This window comes from Podarcis gaigeae (genome assembly GCF_964106915.1).
Source record: "Podarcis gaigeae genome assembly, chromosome: 12".
In the NCBI taxonomy this organism is placed as follows: domain Eukaryota; kingdom Metazoa; phylum Chordata; class Lepidosauria; order Squamata; family Lacertidae; genus Podarcis; species Podarcis gaigeae.
The window spans coordinates 61,390,417-61,408,158 of NC_139688.1; the positions used below are offsets into that span (position 1 = coordinate 61,390,417).

The 17,742-nt window shown below is 40.7% G+C and overlaps 1 protein-coding gene across 8 annotated transcripts in view; it reads right to left on the bottom strand.

Moving 5' to 3' along the window:
- The window catches only part of EZH2 (enhancer of zeste 2 polycomb repressive complex 2 subunit), a 62,799-nt gene that overhangs the window by 21,170 nt on the left and 23,887 nt on the right, over positions 1 to 17,742 (bottom strand). For all 8 annotated transcript variants that reach the window (XM_083706286.1, XM_083706291.1, XM_083706290.1 and 5 more), the window contains 4 exons: positions 16,740 to 16,901; positions 4,175 to 4,277; positions 3,342 to 3,505; positions 833 to 924 (listed from right to left, as the gene is read on the bottom strand). In XM_083706286.1, coding sequence (XP_083562412.1) covers positions 833 to 924; positions 3,342 to 3,505; positions 4,175 to 4,277; positions 16,740 to 16,901 — 521 coding nt within the window. The remainder of the gene's footprint in view (positions 1 to 832; positions 925 to 3,341; positions 3,506 to 4,174; positions 4,278 to 16,739; positions 16,902 to 17,742) is intronic.

Sequence of the window (17,742 nt, forward strand, 5' to 3'; positions counted from 1 at the left end):
TTGTTTCCCCATAAACCACTCCACTTCTCCAGTGCTTTTGTTCTGCATATTAAGGTAGGTGTAAGAGGCATCTAATGCGTCCAATCAAGCTCCTATGTATAAACTCTCTCTTTTAATTATAAACTGCCTTTATAGTCCTACAAATACCCTCAGTGTAATATGAATCAGTTATGAGTGCGAAATGGTTTAGCTCAGAAAAACACACACTGCTACCAGGAAAGAAGCAACGATAAATATTAGCTTCATCACAAAATTTGGTATTCCAACACTGCCAGCACAAAACTCTAAGTGCGCCCAAGCTCTGAAGAAATATCCCAGAATCAGCACATACTTGCTCACTAGTCTTGCAAGACCAAGGTCTCTCTGACCATGTGTAGACAGCTTGTGGTCAAGAAAACCCCAAAGTGTGAAAGTGGGAGGTGTAAGCCAAATTAGGTCAACCTTTTTAAAAATTATGCATCCCAACCATAGAATCTGAAAAATACAGAGTTTTGAGCTTTTGTTGAAGAATTCACAAATTAGTTGACAGCAACAGCAACACGCAATGATCAGAACAGTGCCAGTTTATTCAGCCCCATCTCTAGCCAAATGACAGCTCAATCGACACAAGGATAAGCCAAAGATGCTGTTCAAAGCCAGTAGGAGGTTCCTCAGGAATTTTCCCATAAAGATGTTAGCATTCAGCAAATAATAAATCCTATTTGATTCCAGCACTTTTTTCCTGGGAACAGCTAAATAAAATCAACTTTATCATCAGCTGTACCTTTCTTTCTATTCCAAGAGTGAAAAAGAGAGCTAATTAACTCTTAAGCCAAAGGAACATTTGTCTTACCAGATGTTGATAACAGTGTGGCCCACAAGGTTTATTATCTATTGCTGTTTCCGTATTTTTCCGTTTGTAAGTATTAGGAGTTGCATGGAATGCTACAGAAAATTGTTTAAAAAGAAGAATAAGCAGTTTTCTTAGAAATACCTTCAAAGACCATAATACTGAAAAAGTTGATAATGAATCTTCATTTAAACAAAGAGTCTCCAACCAGCATGAAACAATATAAAAACAATGTAATAAATTATAGGTACCCAGGATTTTACAGGCTACTTTGCATTGCAGGGATAATAATGGCTACACTACAATTTTAAGAAAACCCTTTGCATAATAAGCTACAATCCAGAGCATCACTGGCACCATGGTATACAGAAGCCTAGGTGCTTTAGAAAGTGTTGCATAACACATTGCTCTGTGAAAAGATAGGCCCCACATCATTGACGGAGAGGCCTCCAGCTGAACTGGGGGTGGCGTGATGTTTGTTTAATTAATTCTTGGTGTTGGCCATGAGCACTTGCTTGCTGAAAGATGCAAGGAAGAACAAACTTAATATTTGTAAGGAGAAATTATATTAAAAGTGAAATTACCTGGAAGACCACCTAGCAGAATGGTACAGAACGGTAGTAACACTTGGACTGAGCAAAGACAAGGTGGTTTCCCCCAGATGCCACTGGACTGCAACTCCCATCAGCTCAGCCAGAGGGAAAGATCAGGCATGATGGAAGTGGTGGTCCAACAGCCCCTGCAGGTATCCCCTTCCATTGGATACCCCTGATGGAAGATCCAAATTCTACTTGTGGTTCTGTGCTCCATAAAATGTCCTAGGTCGGTGACCCCAAAATGGGAGTCTCCCACTCTTCTCCCTGCAACACAGAATGTCCTTCCTTCTGCCACACATGAGACACTTGAGGCATCTGATAAAGATGTAGCTTTTTGTTCCAGCTTTTGTTCCAACATTGTTTTCGTTTGAAAGAATCACCATAATTCCTGTTTTACAGGCAACTCCCAGTTTAGCTATGTCCAAATGATGTGGGACTGCAAACATGTGCCATGTGCACAGCACCAAACCCAGAAGCAGCTCCCATACATCATAAGATTTCATGAAAAGTGGCAGAGAGGGCTTCTGTGCACCCTGCCGACATGCACAGGGGTCTGGAATGGAAAATTAGGATTGACTGTATATGCCTTTATACTATTTTACTGGTTTTATGTTGTATTTTTATTTTAATTATATTGTTTATTGTTTTTATATTGTATGCTGCTTGGAGATTTTTTAAAACTTTAGAGTTTACAAACATTTTAAACAAATAGGCAAACAAGTGAACAAAATATGGTCACATAAAGAAAACCAAAATAAAATAAAATTTGAGAGGAACATTTAAGTAAACTGATTCAATAGCCAAGAAAAAAACGATGTGCTCTCTTAAGAGCTTTTAACACTTTTTTTAAAAAAATGGCCATGCTTTTATTTGTGGAGTTGTTTGTCTGTTTCTCTGAGTGGGCGGGGGGGGGGAGGGTGTTAATTTTTTCTCTAGACCATTTTCTAGGGTGAAAGGCTGGATGTGGTGTGGAGGGATGTGTGGTTCCCTGGTTGTGAAGAAAGAATCCAATCCTGCATGAAATTGGTGAGGTTTTTATCCCAGACCCACTTGCGGGCCTCAGGAATGCCTTCCCTCAGCCTCCTTTCTTTCCTCATTCTGACGAAAAGTGAAAACCATCCTCTTCAATCAGGCTTTTTATAATACTTCCGTCTTTTATTTTGCGCCCAGATTTTGTGCATTCTCTCTCTCTTCTCTGGTTGTACATCGCACTGTGCGGCATAACTGACTGTGGGATTTTTGTTTCTTTTATTTAACATACAGTGGTACCTCGGGTTACATACGCTTCAGGTTACAGACTCCGCTACCCCCAAAATAGTGCTTCAGGTTAAGAACTTTGCTTCAGGATGAGAACAGAAATCATGCTCTTGGTGCGGTGGCAGCAGGAGGCCCCATTAGCTAAAGTGGTGCTTCAGGTTAAGAACAGTTTCAGGTTAAGAACAGACTTCCAGAACAAATTAAGTTCTTAACCCAAGGTACCACTGTATTGTACTTTAACCTGTTATATACTGTTGCAGGGGTGTACTTCTGGCTGAGAAAGGGCATAAAATCAAACTTTAATCATCTCACAAAAGTGGATCAATTAGGCAGGTGACATAAATCATGCACACTTAAAGGTTCCAATTAATATACAGCCTTTTCTATTGAGTTTAACAGCTGGGGTAGCCATGACTTACTTACATAAAATTTATTTATTACATTTGTATACTGCCCTTCATCCAAAGATCACAGGCTAGTTCACAACATAAAAAATAAGATGAGAATTAAAAATACATAATAAAAACAAAAACAAACCAACACGCCCTCCCACAAACATATTTAAAAGGACATAGGCAGTCCAAGGCTTGGGGCAGATAAAGCAAAATATCTCAACGTTCTTGAGTACAAGGGACAGACTGAAATATTTTAGTACTTACGATGTAAGAAGCAATCATATTTGAAACATCGTCTACAGAAGAGAGTATGAAAGGAGTGTAGACTCTGCTCCCTCTGAACAGATTTAGCATTTGGTCCATCTATGTTTGGTGTGCACTCGGGAGGAAGGGCTCCTGGAAGCTGCTGTTCTGTAAGTTCTTTGTATCTACAGAAGTAGTAAAAATGTTCCTATTTTATATGCCAAAAGCCCGGCTTTATTGTCCTTGCAGGAAAAGTACAGCTTATGCAGTTAATCTAAATAATGGGCATTGACATAAATGACATTTGTCTGGCTAAAACCATTTACTTCATTGGTTATTTCATTGATCTGTGATGCTGTAAAGAAAAGGGAAGAAGTTGCCTAATCAAATAGCCAACACTGACATTCTTTAAGTGCTATGAGGATGGCATTGCCCTAGCCAAATTCTATTTGTTTCAGGGAGAGGGAATTATAAAGGTGCTCAGCAAGCCTATCAGTATCAATGGGCCTTTGAATTCCTTAACTTTGCTGGATCACGCCTGCTTGCAATAATTTATTCTGGTAATTTAATAAATCTAGAGAAATACCCTATGTGAGGTTACAGCTGCACCCATGAGATGTTTTAATTAAAAAAGAATAAAACTAAACAGGGTTCCATTAAAGTGACTCCCTGCCAAGTCATCTCAAAATTACTTAGATTCCATATCCCATACCAAAGTAAACCTTTGTACAAAACTTGGTCAACAATTCCTATTTAAACATGGGGGGGGGGCAGCTGCCTCTCCCTGTCCCCCTTGGCTATGTCCATGTTCAAACGGTGTATGGGTTTTATGAAATAAATAAAATACACCTTACTTTTCTTTCAGTTCCTCAGCCGTACCCTTATCTGGAAACATTGAGGAAATGGCTTCAAATATCTTGTCAGAAGGAAATTTACGAGGAGGATGACTCTCTTTATCTACATAGAAACAAAAACACAAGCAATGTTCTCTAAAGCTTAGAATCTTCCCACATTGATTCTCAAAGGGGCAGGCAAACTGAATTGCGTCAGACGCAGAATTCCACACTGACATCTCATTCACCCCAGGGCAACGAAAATGGAAGTGCTGGAGGTGGACAAGGCATTAGCTTCCCCCCTCCTTTAGAAACTGAAGGCAGGGGCTGACAGAGTGCTTGGCTTCCTCATTCCGCTTGCCTTTATTTTTATTTTTTAACTTTTATTTTGCTTTAAAGAGGTACATGTAAACAGGTACATATAAATATAGACAACCAAAATTACAAAGAAAAATTCCTTAATAGTAATGGGAAAAAACTACAAAAAACTACAAAAAAATCAAAGTACATGACACAGAACATAAGCAATTATGGGATAGATAAAAGAAAAGAATAAAGAAAAAGAAAAAAAGAAAAGGAAAAAGGAAGATGAGCCAAAGCAGGAAAGCTCATCTATTGTACACTTCCGTCAAGCTCACAACAGATCATTATCCTTATCAATTGACTCTATCTGCATTCCAAAGGAATCCCTCATCTTGGTATCAGGGAACATTTCTCTATGCGGTATCATTCTAAACATAGTCAGGTCTTTCTTGTTGAGCCCCTGTCCCCTAAATAATTATTTAAACATTCCCATTCTTCTTTCACCAATTTTTTAGGTTTATCTCTTATTGCATCTGTCAGCTTTGCGAGCTCCAAGTACTCACACAATTTGACTACCCATTCCTCTTTAGTGGGTGTATTTTTATCTTTCCAGTGTTTTGCCACTTGCTGACGTTGCATACATAAATAGCCTAGTTTTGTTTTTGGGAATATTATCTGAAACCATTCCTAGTAAAAATTCTTCCGGTTTCTTGCTAAATGTAGTTTTTATCAATCTCTTTATCTCTTCATAAATCATGTTCCAAAATCTTTGTATCTCTAGACAGGACCACCACATATGGTAGTATTTTCCTATCTGTTCCTTACATCGCCAGCACTTGTTATTATTTATTTATTTTTGCAAGTTTTACAGGGGTCAGGTATCACCTATAGTACATTTTCATAAGATTTTCCCTTAGAAGGAAACAAGCCGCGAATTTTATATTTTTAGTCCATAATTCATTCCAAATATTGGGTTTGATCGTATGTCCCAGGTCCCTCTCCCATTTTACTGTAATTTCTTTGATATCTTCCTCCTTTCTTTGCCAATTCAATAGTAGTTTTAGAAAGTGTCTTTTGATTATTATATAAAATATCCTTCTCCAGATAGGATATTTTTTTGTCAAATCCTTTGGTTCTTTTATCCTTTTCAAGGGCGGCTTTTAATTGGTAATACTCCAGCCAGGTTATTCCCTTCTGTTTCAATTCGCTTAGGTCCTTTATTCTCGGATCACTACTTGTTTCCTTTACTAAATCCTTATATGTTAGCCAATCGCTGTTCATATTCAGCCTGTGGACCGACATAGATTCCATTGGTGACAGCCACCATGGTGTTTTGGTTACTACTGATTTTTTACTCCTATCCCATACTTCATATAATGCCCTTCTCACAATATGATTTAAAAATCCTTTGTGGGATTTAACCTTGCCATAGCCTATGTAGCCATGCCATCCGTACACAATATCCCATCCCTCCAGATCTAGGACTTCCGTGTTTTTAATTAATATCCAGTCCTTAATCCATGTCCAGCACGCTGCCTCAAAGTACAGTTTAAGGTCAGTTTACCTCAAAGTACAGTTTAAGGTTAAAAGGAAGCCTCCTTTTCCCTTCAACTCTGTTAGTAGCTTAAATTTTATGTGTGGTTTTTTCCCTTGCCAAATAAACTTGGCAAGGTCTTTCTGCCAATCCTTAAAACACTTTACGCTTCTAATTATAGGTATTGTTTGGAACATAAAAATCATCTTTGGCAATACCATCATTTTAACTGTGGATATTCTCCCCCACAGGGACAGATTCAATTTTCCCCAAGTCTCTAATTCTTTTTTTATTTCCTTCCACCTCTTCTCATAATTGTCCTTATATAAGTTTATATTCTTATTGGTGATCCAAACCCCCAAATAATTTACCTTATTGGCTACCTTTAAACCTGTTGTATTTTCCAGTTCCTCTTGTTCCAACTTACGTAAATTTTTCATTAATAATTTGGATTTTCCTTTATTCAGTTTGAACCCAGAGACCTTCCCAAATTCTTCCAGTTGTGCAAGCGTTTTTTGGATACTTTCCACTGGATTTTCAGTGGTTACAATTACAACATCGGCAAAGGCTTTAATTTTGTAGTATCGAGTTCCTAGGTTAATTCCTCTTATATTTTTATCCTTTCTTATTGCTATTAATAGTGGTTCCAAGGTGGCAATAAAAAGAAGTGGGGAGAGAGGGCACCCCTGTCTTGTCCCCCTTTCGATGCTGAACTCTTCGGTGATCTCGTTATTTATTAGCAATTTTGCTTTTTGGTTATCATATATCGCCCTAATTCCATTAATTATTTTCTCCCCTATTCAGACCTTTGAAAGTTTCCAATAGGAAATTCCATGATACTCTATCAAAAGCTTTTTCTGCATCAACCAATAACATGGCCATCTTTTTACTTGGTTTCATTTTGACATATTCCAACAGATCAATTATTATTTTTGTATTGTCTTTTATATGTCTATCCGGTAAGAAGCCTGCCTGGTCTCTGCTGATTATTTTTTAATCTATTAGCCATCACCCCAGCATAGATTTTATGGTCTGTATTCAACAGGGAGATTGGTCTATAATTTTTCATGTCTGTCAACTCCACTCCCTGTTTTGGGATTAGAGTGATCAGTGCTTCTTTCCATGATTGTGGTATATCTTTCCCTCCCAGTATATTATTCATTATTCTTTGTAATATAGGGAGGAATACTTCTTCCAGATTCTTATAGTACATTAATGTGATTCCGTCAAGACCTGGCGATTTGCCACTCTTCATTTTTTTTATTACTTGTGCTATTTCATCTATTTCTATGTTGGAGTTTAGGGCCTCAACTTCTTTTTCAATTCTTGGTAATTTATTTTGCTGTAAATACTCTTCCATTTTATTAACCTCTAAATGTTCTTGTTTATACAAATCTTTATAAAAGTTTAAGAATTTTATTATTATTCTATTATTTTTACTGGGTCTGTTATTCCTCCCCTTGGTCCAAAATTTTATTTATAGCTTTTTTTGTTTGCTTTTCCTTTATCATCCATGCTAACAACTTACCGGGCTTATTGGCGGACTCAAAATACCTTTGTTTTGCCCATTTTATTTTATTTTCTACTTTCTTATTTAATATACTAGAGATATGGGACTGCAATATCTTTATTTTTTGTAATATTTCATGACTTTTTGGATTTTTGATCAGCACTTTTTCATTAATTCTTATCTGTTTAGTTAGCTCTTGGATATTATTGTCTTTTATCTTCTTCAGCCTAGGCATTAGTTGTATTCCAAGAACCCTCATGTACGCTTTACTTGCATCCCAAACTACATTTATATCTGTATTTTGTTTCCCATTTATCTCGAAAAAGTCAGCTAACTTGATTTTTGCTTGCGTCACCCATTGGTCGTCTCTCCATATCTCATTGTTCATCCTCCACCTTCCCTTCGTTTGCTTTTTAATTTCCATATGTATTGTTACTGGATTATGGTCTGATATAGTCCTTCCCAGAATTTCTGCTTTTTCTAAGAAGAGGGTCAGCCCTTTAGAGATCCAAATACGGTAGCATATAACCTTCCCCCTGATTTTTTAGCTTCCGAGAAGTGTGTAATATCTTTCCCATTAAGGTGTTTAATTCTCCATGAGTCATAGAGGTCAAAATTGTCCACCATCTGGAAAAAGGAGAGCAGTAATTTACCTTCATTGGTAAGTTTCCCTCTAAAAGTTCTATCCCATTTGACCGAGACCACTCCATTCCAATCTCCCATAAGAACAATATTCTCCCCAATATAATTCCGTAACTTCTTTTCCAGCTCCTTGAAAAACTCTGATTATTTATTATTATTATTTATTATTATTCGGAGCATAAATGCCCACTACGATTATTTCCCCCCCTTCTATAGTAATCTGCATTCCGTTTGCCTTTAATGTGTGCCTTCTAGAACCAGGTACACACAGCCAAGCAATCTGGTTTTTCTTATTGTCAAAGAATGCCCTACCTGTTCTTATTTCCTTGACTTATGACTGCTTTGACACAGTTGCCATGCAGTATGGGCAACTTACTCCCCTACGCCAACACTCAGGCAAAGTTCCAAGCTATTCTACTGTTTTGCCATGGCATCGATGGAGGGAAAATGAGAATTTGAGCTATCAGAAGCAATCTGTTTTTATTCTTCTATAACAGCTGATTGCTTAATTAACTCTCATCTCATGACGCAGATGAGCACACTTATTAGAATTTGTGTCCCACTCTATGCTCTGGGGTTACAGCAAGTTCAAGTTTTATACATAGATCAGGTGCACTCAACCATCAGCATGAGACCAGGGCCACTGGGAGCTGCCCTTGACCCAGACAGGATTATTTGAATCCTACTGTGAAGGTTGATTCCTGAGAAGGGTCTTAAGAGCAGCCTCAAAAAACAGGAAAGGAGGTCAGAATTGTTATTGTTGCTTGTAGCCTCTCCCTGGGCTGGACTTACAGCGATATTTTGGATGAAAGCCAAGCAGGAGGCACTGGAGCCGTGGAAAAGGAAAGGGGAAAAGAGAGAGAAAACTGAGGGCTCAAGACCCTGATCCAGAAAAGTTGTCCCTGTGATCAGCTGGAGGCACCTACCAAGGAGGGCCTTCAACACCTCCAAGGAACTGAAATCAGAAGCAAAATTCACAGTTATGTTCCCAATGGGATCTCCACTACTTAACTTTGGATGGACAGGTTAAGTAGCTGCGTGTAGAAGAGAAAGGACATTCTGTAGCAAAGGCAGCTGCTGCAGAAGTGTGCGAGTCAAGTTTGCAACCATCATGTGACTGCCTAATGAGGCAGTTGAAATGATACCAACAGTGAGGACTATGCAGCTGGATTCTATAGTAGTGTTCTATGAAAAACTCTCCAAGCTTGGAAACGTAGAGTTGGAAGGGACCTCTAGTCCACCCCCCTGCAATGCAGGAATCTCAAAACACAGTAAATATTGAAGGTGGTCTAAACCCCTGAGCCTCTTGGGCTTGCCGATCGGAAGGTCGGCGGTTTGAATCCCCGTGACGGTGTGAGCTCCCGTTGCTCGGTCCCTGCTCCTGCCCACCTAGCAGTTCGAAAGCACGTCAAAGTGCAAGTAGATAAATAGGTAGCACTCTGGAAGGTAAACGGCGTTTCCGTGAACTGCCCTGGTTTTGCCAGAAGCGGCTTAGTTATGCTGGCCACATGACCCGGAAAAACTGTCTGCGGACAAACGCTGGCTCCCTCGGCCAGTAAAGTGAGATGAGTGCCACAACCCCAAAGTCGTTCACGCTGGACTTAACTGTCAGGGGTCCTTTAGTCTCAGAGCCACCTTGTAAATGGGAGAGGGTGTTTTGCCTGAAGGTCAAGCTGAGAAGTGTCGAAGGTCCAATACATGATGCATTGTTTTAACTGTTTTTAATTGCCTCCCCTGTCTTACCTTTTTAATTTGGGGGGGGGGATTTGTTGCTGTTGTTTGTTTTCTTTTTTAAAAAAAATATTTTCAAAGTTTCAAAAAACAATAATTTGTTAAACACAGACACACTTGTTTACATTAAACCGGGGTCAGCAAACTTTTTTAGGAGGGGGCTGGTTTACCACCCCTCAGAGCTTGTGGCGGGCCAGACTGTGCATGCAGACACACATATGCAGCGGGGGGGGGGGGTGTGTGTTCTCTCTCTCCCCCAGCCCTGCCCCTCCCCCTGCTCTCCTACCTCCTCCTCTGCTCTGCCTGCGGTGGTGGCATAGCTGCCAAGTGTCCCTCATTTGGAGGGACAGTCCCTTATTCCAGCGCCATGTCCCGCTGCTGTCCCTTATTGATGGATGTCTCTTAAATGATGTTCCTTAAATTTCAAAGGAAGCAGCTCCTCTCCCTCCCTCCCTGCCGGCCAGGGAGGCTCCAACTGTGTTGCTTGGCTGTGTTGCTCACCCAATAAGAAGTCTAAGAACGACTGGGAGCTTGCATGCCTTCTGCTGATCAAATCGGCTGCGTTGCCTGGGGACTCTCCGCTTCCCAGCGGAGAGGTGACGGTGATTTTCCGTGAGTTTGGCTGCTGGCTGGGCTTTCTGCCTTTGGCTCAGAGGGGCTCAGAAGTTGAACATACCTGTGCTGAGTGCTCAGATCGGAATCGGATGGATACATCATCGACGGCCCACTCCCTTTGCCAGCGAAAAGGTCTGTCTGGAGTGGGGGCACATGGTGGGGGGGAAAAGGAAAGGAGATCTTGTGGGGGGGGGCTTTTGAATTTGTTCTGGAGGCTCCTTCGATTGACTTATGAGGGAAAAGGAGCTGGTTGACTAAAATGGTGGGTGACCGGCGATCTCATAGCGAGGGGGGAGGCTGTGTGTGGGTGGCTAGTTAATGCAAGCTGAGGGGTTTTTTGAATGCTGGATGCCATTTTGTTGCACGTGCTGCTGCAAACTTTGCAGTGCAAAGCCAGGCCAGGGAGCCATCTTAAGTTGAGGCTGCGTAGGCCTTGTGGTGCATGTGATTCAGATTCTATTCAGTTGAACCTCTTGGTTACAAAGTTGGTTGGACAGTGTTCTCGAAGTTACCCAGCATGAGTTTGACCAGACTGCAGGAGGACAGGAAGAATGGAGTGCCTGGAACAGGTGAGGCTGCAGGTCCCTTATTTTGGCTGCTGGTCCCTTATATTCAAATCTGTAAGTTGACAGCTATGGGTGGTGGTGGTGCCTCTCCTTTCCGGATCAGCTTTCCTGGGCAGCAGATGCGCCAAGCTCCAGCCAAAACTCCGTGATGTGCCCGTCATGATGCCCACAGCGCAGCCATGGACAGAGAGGCTGGTGGGCAGGTGGCGAGGCTTCGGATTGGCTGGCACCAAAGCCCAGCACTCTTCCTCCACAGGGTGGGGAGAAGCTAGGAGGAGGCGCCCCCACGGTGTGTGTGAGGAGAGGGGGGAAATGGTGCCCCCCAAAATTTGCAAAAAATAAAATAATGGCACAGCCAGAATGATCACACCGATCCAAGCGGCGATTCCAGGACTGTCTTCGGGCCAGATCCAGAGGGCAAATGGGCCTAATCCGGCCCGTGGGCCTTAGTTTGCTGACCCATGCATTAAACCATAATTCATATCAGTATCTTTATGGGGTTCCCTGAATCCGCAGACTTCCCCCGCCCCTCCCTTGGCTTCCAAAATTTATCTTCCTTTTTCAACTGTATCTAATTACATTTATCTAAATTATTACATTTCAATTTTATCCTTTGTCACTTTAAATTACAAGTGCTATCTCAATCCTGCTAACGTTTTTAAATGTTTACAGTGTTCTTTAATATATTCTATAAAGTTACGCCATTCAAATCAAATCAAATACCTTTACTGGCATTAAAGTATAAAACATTTCAAGTCACTGGGATAATTAAAAGTTGTCAAGGGTCATAAGGTCACACTGTGATCGTGTGCACTTAGATATTCTGCTTCACCCTGTCTGTTCCCCAAAATGATGGATCACTGGGAAACCTTTTGGTTAAGATTGTGGCTAAAAATGAGGCTACTAAAGCAGTGATATCTTTGTCCCGATCTGCCAGGAGAAACCTCATTTGACTTCTTCTCGGAGTTATAGGCTGGAAGTCCAACATTTTCCTCAGCATCAGTTGGCGAGGTCTGCTGTGTAGAGAGCAAACTAAGAGAATGTGGTCCATTGAATCAGGTACTCCTTGGTTGCAGGCACACAAACAGGCTTGATATGGAGTATGTAAGAATCTGCCTTTGGTCACTGCAGAAGGGAAAGCATTTAATCTTGTAAACATAAAGGCTCTTCAATGGGAGGGGAGTAGTAGATATTTGGCACAGGTTCCATAGGATGTTGTAATACCTAAGGCTCCGGAGAACAGGATCTCGGAGTATGAAGTAACAAGCACTGTCTTTGGTGCGTCACATGCTTCAAGGCTCTCGAGAGCAATGCCCAAACTACGAATTTTATCTTGAATTGCTCTATACCATCTAGATGAAATGCGGTCTTCAAGCACAGAGGTTAAGAAGGAGTTAGCTGTTGTTCTAAAGTGGACTTTCAGCCAGGCCTTGGTTGTAGTCAGCCATGCTTTGGTTTCCATCAGATGTTGACCGGTTTCAACACATAAGGCTAAGTAACTTATACATTTAGGGGCACCAAGGATCTTACAAAGAAAAGTTGCTTGAATTTGTTCAACTTCTCTATTAAATGCTTGTATCCAAATTGGAATGCTGTACAATAATTGAGAAAGGACCTTGGCATTAAAAATATTTATTGTAGCGGGACCATCTGCTTGCATCTGAGGAAGAAAAAATGAAGAATCGCAAATCTGGTGCATTTTGCTTGGGTGATCATTCGGCGTCTGTGTGTTGTTCAGTTTAAATTTGACTGGTAGGTATTCCTAGGTATTTGAAAGATTTTACCTGGTCAGTGGGGTGATTATCTAGTCTCCATTTGATAATTTGATGACTTTGAGGAAAAATCATACTTTTTGCCAAGGATTTATTGGACGGTAATTCTTAGGCTGCTTCGGGTCATTTTTTTTTAAATAAAGGAGTGATGATGTTTAGCCAAACATCTGGTAATATCCTGAATTTGTCAATTAAAGTAAATAAGTTGACTAATAGAGGGGCCAACTTATGCCATTCTTTGTTGAATTTACTGTCCTATTGGTGCCTGATCTTCCCGGTCAGCCTTGCCATTTCCACATAGTCCATCAACTTCATTATCCATTCTTCTTTCAATGGGGCTCTTTCTTCTTTCCATCCCTGGGCAAATAACATTCTTACCACTGTCGTCACATACATACAGTACTTCCTTATCCTTCGGTAATTCTTCTCCTATTATACCTAATAAAAAGGCCTCTGGTTTTTGAACAAAAATTATTTTAAACATTTTTTTTCAGTTCATTATAAATCATTTCCCAGAAGGCCTTTGCTATTTTCCAAGTCCACCACATATGATGGAATGTATCTTTAGCTTTATACTTCCAACATTTGTTGGTCAAATCCTTATACATTTTTGATAATCTTGTAGGAGTCAAATTACCATCTGCACATCATTTTCATATAATTCTCTTTTAATGTACAGCAGGCTGTAAATTTTAAATCCTCATTCCATAACTTCTCCCATGAAGCAAGTTGTATATTATATCCCACATCTTTTGCCCAGTGTATTACAGATTTTAATTCCTCATCTTTTCTTTCCCATTCCAGCAACAATTTAAACATTTTCGACAGAACTTTTTCATTATTTCCCAACAGTTATTTCTGTAATCTTGAATATTCTTTACCAAAACCAACCCCTTTATCCAACCTAAAGATGTCATTTAATTGGTGATATTGGAGCAAATCAGTTAACAGATGCCTTATGTCTTCAACCTTTTTTACTTTCAATTGATTTCCCTCCATGGTCAACTCATTATACATTGCCCATTCTTTTTTCATTTTTTTTAACTGACGCTTCCAATGGTGATATCTATCATGGGGTTTTATTCTCTAATAAGTTCTTATATTTTCCCCAAACAGCATAAATTGATTTTCTAACAATATGGTTTAGAAATCCTCTATGAATTTTGGATTTTCCATACTACATACTGTCTTTTGCATCAAATGAAGTCTTATTTCCAATTCAAATCTTAACGACCTTGTAGCTGTTTCAATTTGGCAGTTTGTGATCTTATCCCATCTTCTCCAGCGTACGTCTGTACATTAGTCTCAATCTCTAATGAACAGAACCTTCTTAATGGTGGTGTAGGTGGGTTACCAACAGGCGAAGTGCTTTTGCACTCAGTGCCTCCCTGCCTCCTGCATTCCATGCCAGAGCAAAAGCCAGGTACCGAGACGATACGCAGGTGCAGCCTGTTTTCCCCATCCCTGTGGATGGAGTTTGCAAGGATAATTATCCTCAATCATCCTTGATTCATCTATGCCAACGATCTCCCGTTGTCGTGGGACCTGGCTCCATTAAGGCAGCCAGAACCGGAAGCCCCAGACTGCTGGTTCTGAGGTTCCATGCCAAAGCGACTGGCTCTGGGGTGGCTCAGGACTTCATGACTTCCATGATGACCATGGAGCTGTCCCAGCATGTCATTGGTCCAATATGGCCAGCCTAGTGATGTGAGGTGAGAATATTCTCTGCTAGAAAATTATCTGGAGAATATTCTCCACAAACTGTAAATTCTAATGTAAGAACCATTTTTACAACCCACATTTTAAAAATCTAGTAAATAATAAGTCAAGCTGTGCTATTGCCAGGGTAGTAATGAATAATTTATATTTTATCCAGTTACATTACTAGGAATTGTGTCATTCACCATAGGCAGTTCTGAAATGTGAGCTACGGAAAACATTTGTTTAAAAGTTTTTAAAATGTTATTCATTTAATTTGATGAACATTTGAATTTGTATGTATTTCAACCATATGTAATAGCCTCCCCGCCCCCCATTTTGATATGACCTTATTCTAAGCAATTCTATACCCTTGGCCATACGGTGTGATTTATTTTTTTTACAGAAACTAGCTTTAATGCTTTATACACTTAAAAGTAACTAGGTCTATACAATTATGTGTAACAGCATGTGAGGTGGCCTTGATTTAAACAGTTGAGGTTTCTATATATTTAGTGCCAGTAACTGGTTTTTGCAGTGCCATTCAATGGTACAAGGTGCTATTTACCAGAGACTGACATACTAAAATATATTATCATATATTTTATGATAATAAAATGTGGCACTTCACACTGAAAGCAACATCCTCCCAAGCACCATCCCTGGATACAGTCATCCAAGTAGGATTGGAACCTCTGGAAGCACTGCAAAGAAGTACAGCCCATTCCAGAATACAATGAATATCACTGCAGAAGAATACAAGGGTTGATGGTGTTGAAAACCACTGAGAGATAAAGGAGAATTAACAGGGATACAATCCCATTGTCTTTCTCCCAACAAAAATAGTAATACAGGGTGACCAAGGCAGTTTCTGTGCCAAAACGGGGTCGAAACTCCAATTGAAATTGATCTAGAACATCAAGTCTCATCTAAGAGAGCCTGGATGTGACCTGTGACCACACACTGAAGAACCTTGTCCAAGAAGGAGACACTAGCAACTGATTGCTTAGATTTTCTGGTCCATAGAAGTTTTCTTAAAGTTTCTTAAAGGTAAAGGGACCCAAGACCATTAGGTTTAGTCGTGGCCGACTCTGGAGTCGCGGCGCTCATCTCGCTTTATTGGCCGAGGGAGCCGGCGTACAGCTTCCGGGTCATGTGGCCAGCATGACTAAGCCACTTCTGGGAAACCAGAGCAGAGCACTGAAATGCAGTTTACCTTCCCGCCGGAGCGGTACCTATTTATCTACTTGCACTTTGACATGCTTTTGAGCTGCTAGGTTGGCAGGAGCTGGGACCGAACAACGGGAGCTCACCCCGTCGCGGGGATTCAAAGCGCCAACCTTCTGATCGGCAAGTCCTAGGCTCTGTGGTTTAAAGTTTCTTACCACTGCTTTATATAGGCAGGCACGGACAACCCACTCCCCCATGGAGGCTTTGATTGTAACAAGCTGTCCCGTCCTTGCTCGATTTAATCAGCCATGAGGGGCAAGATCAGAAGCAGTCAGCCGAACCTTGTCTGTGTCTTCAAGCCATACTAACTGAAACTTATCCAACACAAGAAGCCTAGAAAGTGTTCCAGATGCCTCTGGAAATTCATCTGACGGAACAGTGGAGTCAAGATCCCAGCAGATGTGGCTTCTGTGGCTTCTGTCCTCCAAATGCTTCACAAAGAAGTCACAGCAGGCCACCGTCAGTTCCTTTCCCCTTCAGGTGAGACTGTAAGAGGCCCTGTACTACCAAGAAAAGCCGCTCTAGGCATCATATGAACAAAGCAAAACAAAAAAAAAACAAAAAAAAAACCCAACTAAGTGGTTCTTCTTCATTGCCTTCACTGCCACCAAGTAGGCTCAATAATTAGCCGTCACACCTGGTGTTTTCCTCCACCCGCATTCAACCCTTCTCACGGCTTGCTTTGTTGCCCTCAGCTCAGCCCCCCCCCTCAGGCTAGAGCCTGAGGGTGGGCCTGAGGGGAAGCCCAACAGGAGGAAGGCCTTCAGAAGCAATTATGTCCATGATCTAGGTCCTCTGTATTCCACAAATTAACCAGGGGTTCAACAGGAGAGCCAGTCATATATATCAGCTGGAAAATCCCCCAGAGCCATCTGAAAACCATTTGGAGCCATCACCATCTGAGAGTGGACCATTCTAATACATTCCCACCTCTGCAGAAGGCGAAAGGCATTTAAATAAATGTCTTTGCACCATATTAACCTACCTATTCTGCTGGCCTCTCGGTTCTTTTGCTTTTCATTTCTCCCATCAAGATTGTCGTCTTCGCCACCATCGTCGTCGTCATCTTCATCGTCTTCGTCATCACTATACTGCCCAAGAGCATTGACCAGCTCCACAAATATCTCGTCATTGATAAACCCACATTCTGAAATCAGATATAGACATAAATGAAAGAGATATGCATTTGCAAACAGGCTGTGCATATCCTCAGGTAGCATAGCTCACTATGCAGAAAAACATTAAAAGTAAATTAACTTTGGAAACACAGGAAAATGGACATGAATAAGATCTTGTAGCTATTTCTCTTCAGCTATGCTTTTTTAGTCTTTCAGGACACAACACAGAACTTTATTTGCGCTGAATCTAGACATATATAAAAAACACTGTGAACATGCCTTTTTTTAAAAAAAAGGTAATATATATATTGAATTTCCCATTAGCTCAACATCGCCATCTAGTGTCACATTTGTATCATGCACTTAAAACCTTATATTTACAACTTTATAGCTGAGTCCTGGGATAATTCTCTTGCAGAAAATGAGAGAGTAGCCAAGCCAAAGACAGAAAGATATTTAATATTTCATTATCAATCCTATCCCTAATCACAGATAATTCAGAGCAACATTATTTTTGCAATCCTAGTCTATTTACCTGGGAATAAGTCCAGTCGAACTCAATGGGACTTACTTTTGAGCAGACATGAATAGGATTGTGCTATAAAGAACAGGTTGCACATCTAACGCTAGATATTAAAGCAGTCATCTGTTTAGCCATGTATATGGATTCTGTGCTTGTGCAGAACTCAAACAGGAAGCTTCCAAAACTGGGCTAGAGTTTTCACAGGAACTCCACCTGACTCTTTCATGTGCATGCATTAAGAAGTATTTTTCCCAATTTCCCACTCAGCTCCATTTTTGGACTGACATAGCAGCCCTGCAGGAGAGGAAGAGAAGGGCAACAGGCACAGCAGCATATGCAGCGGGAGA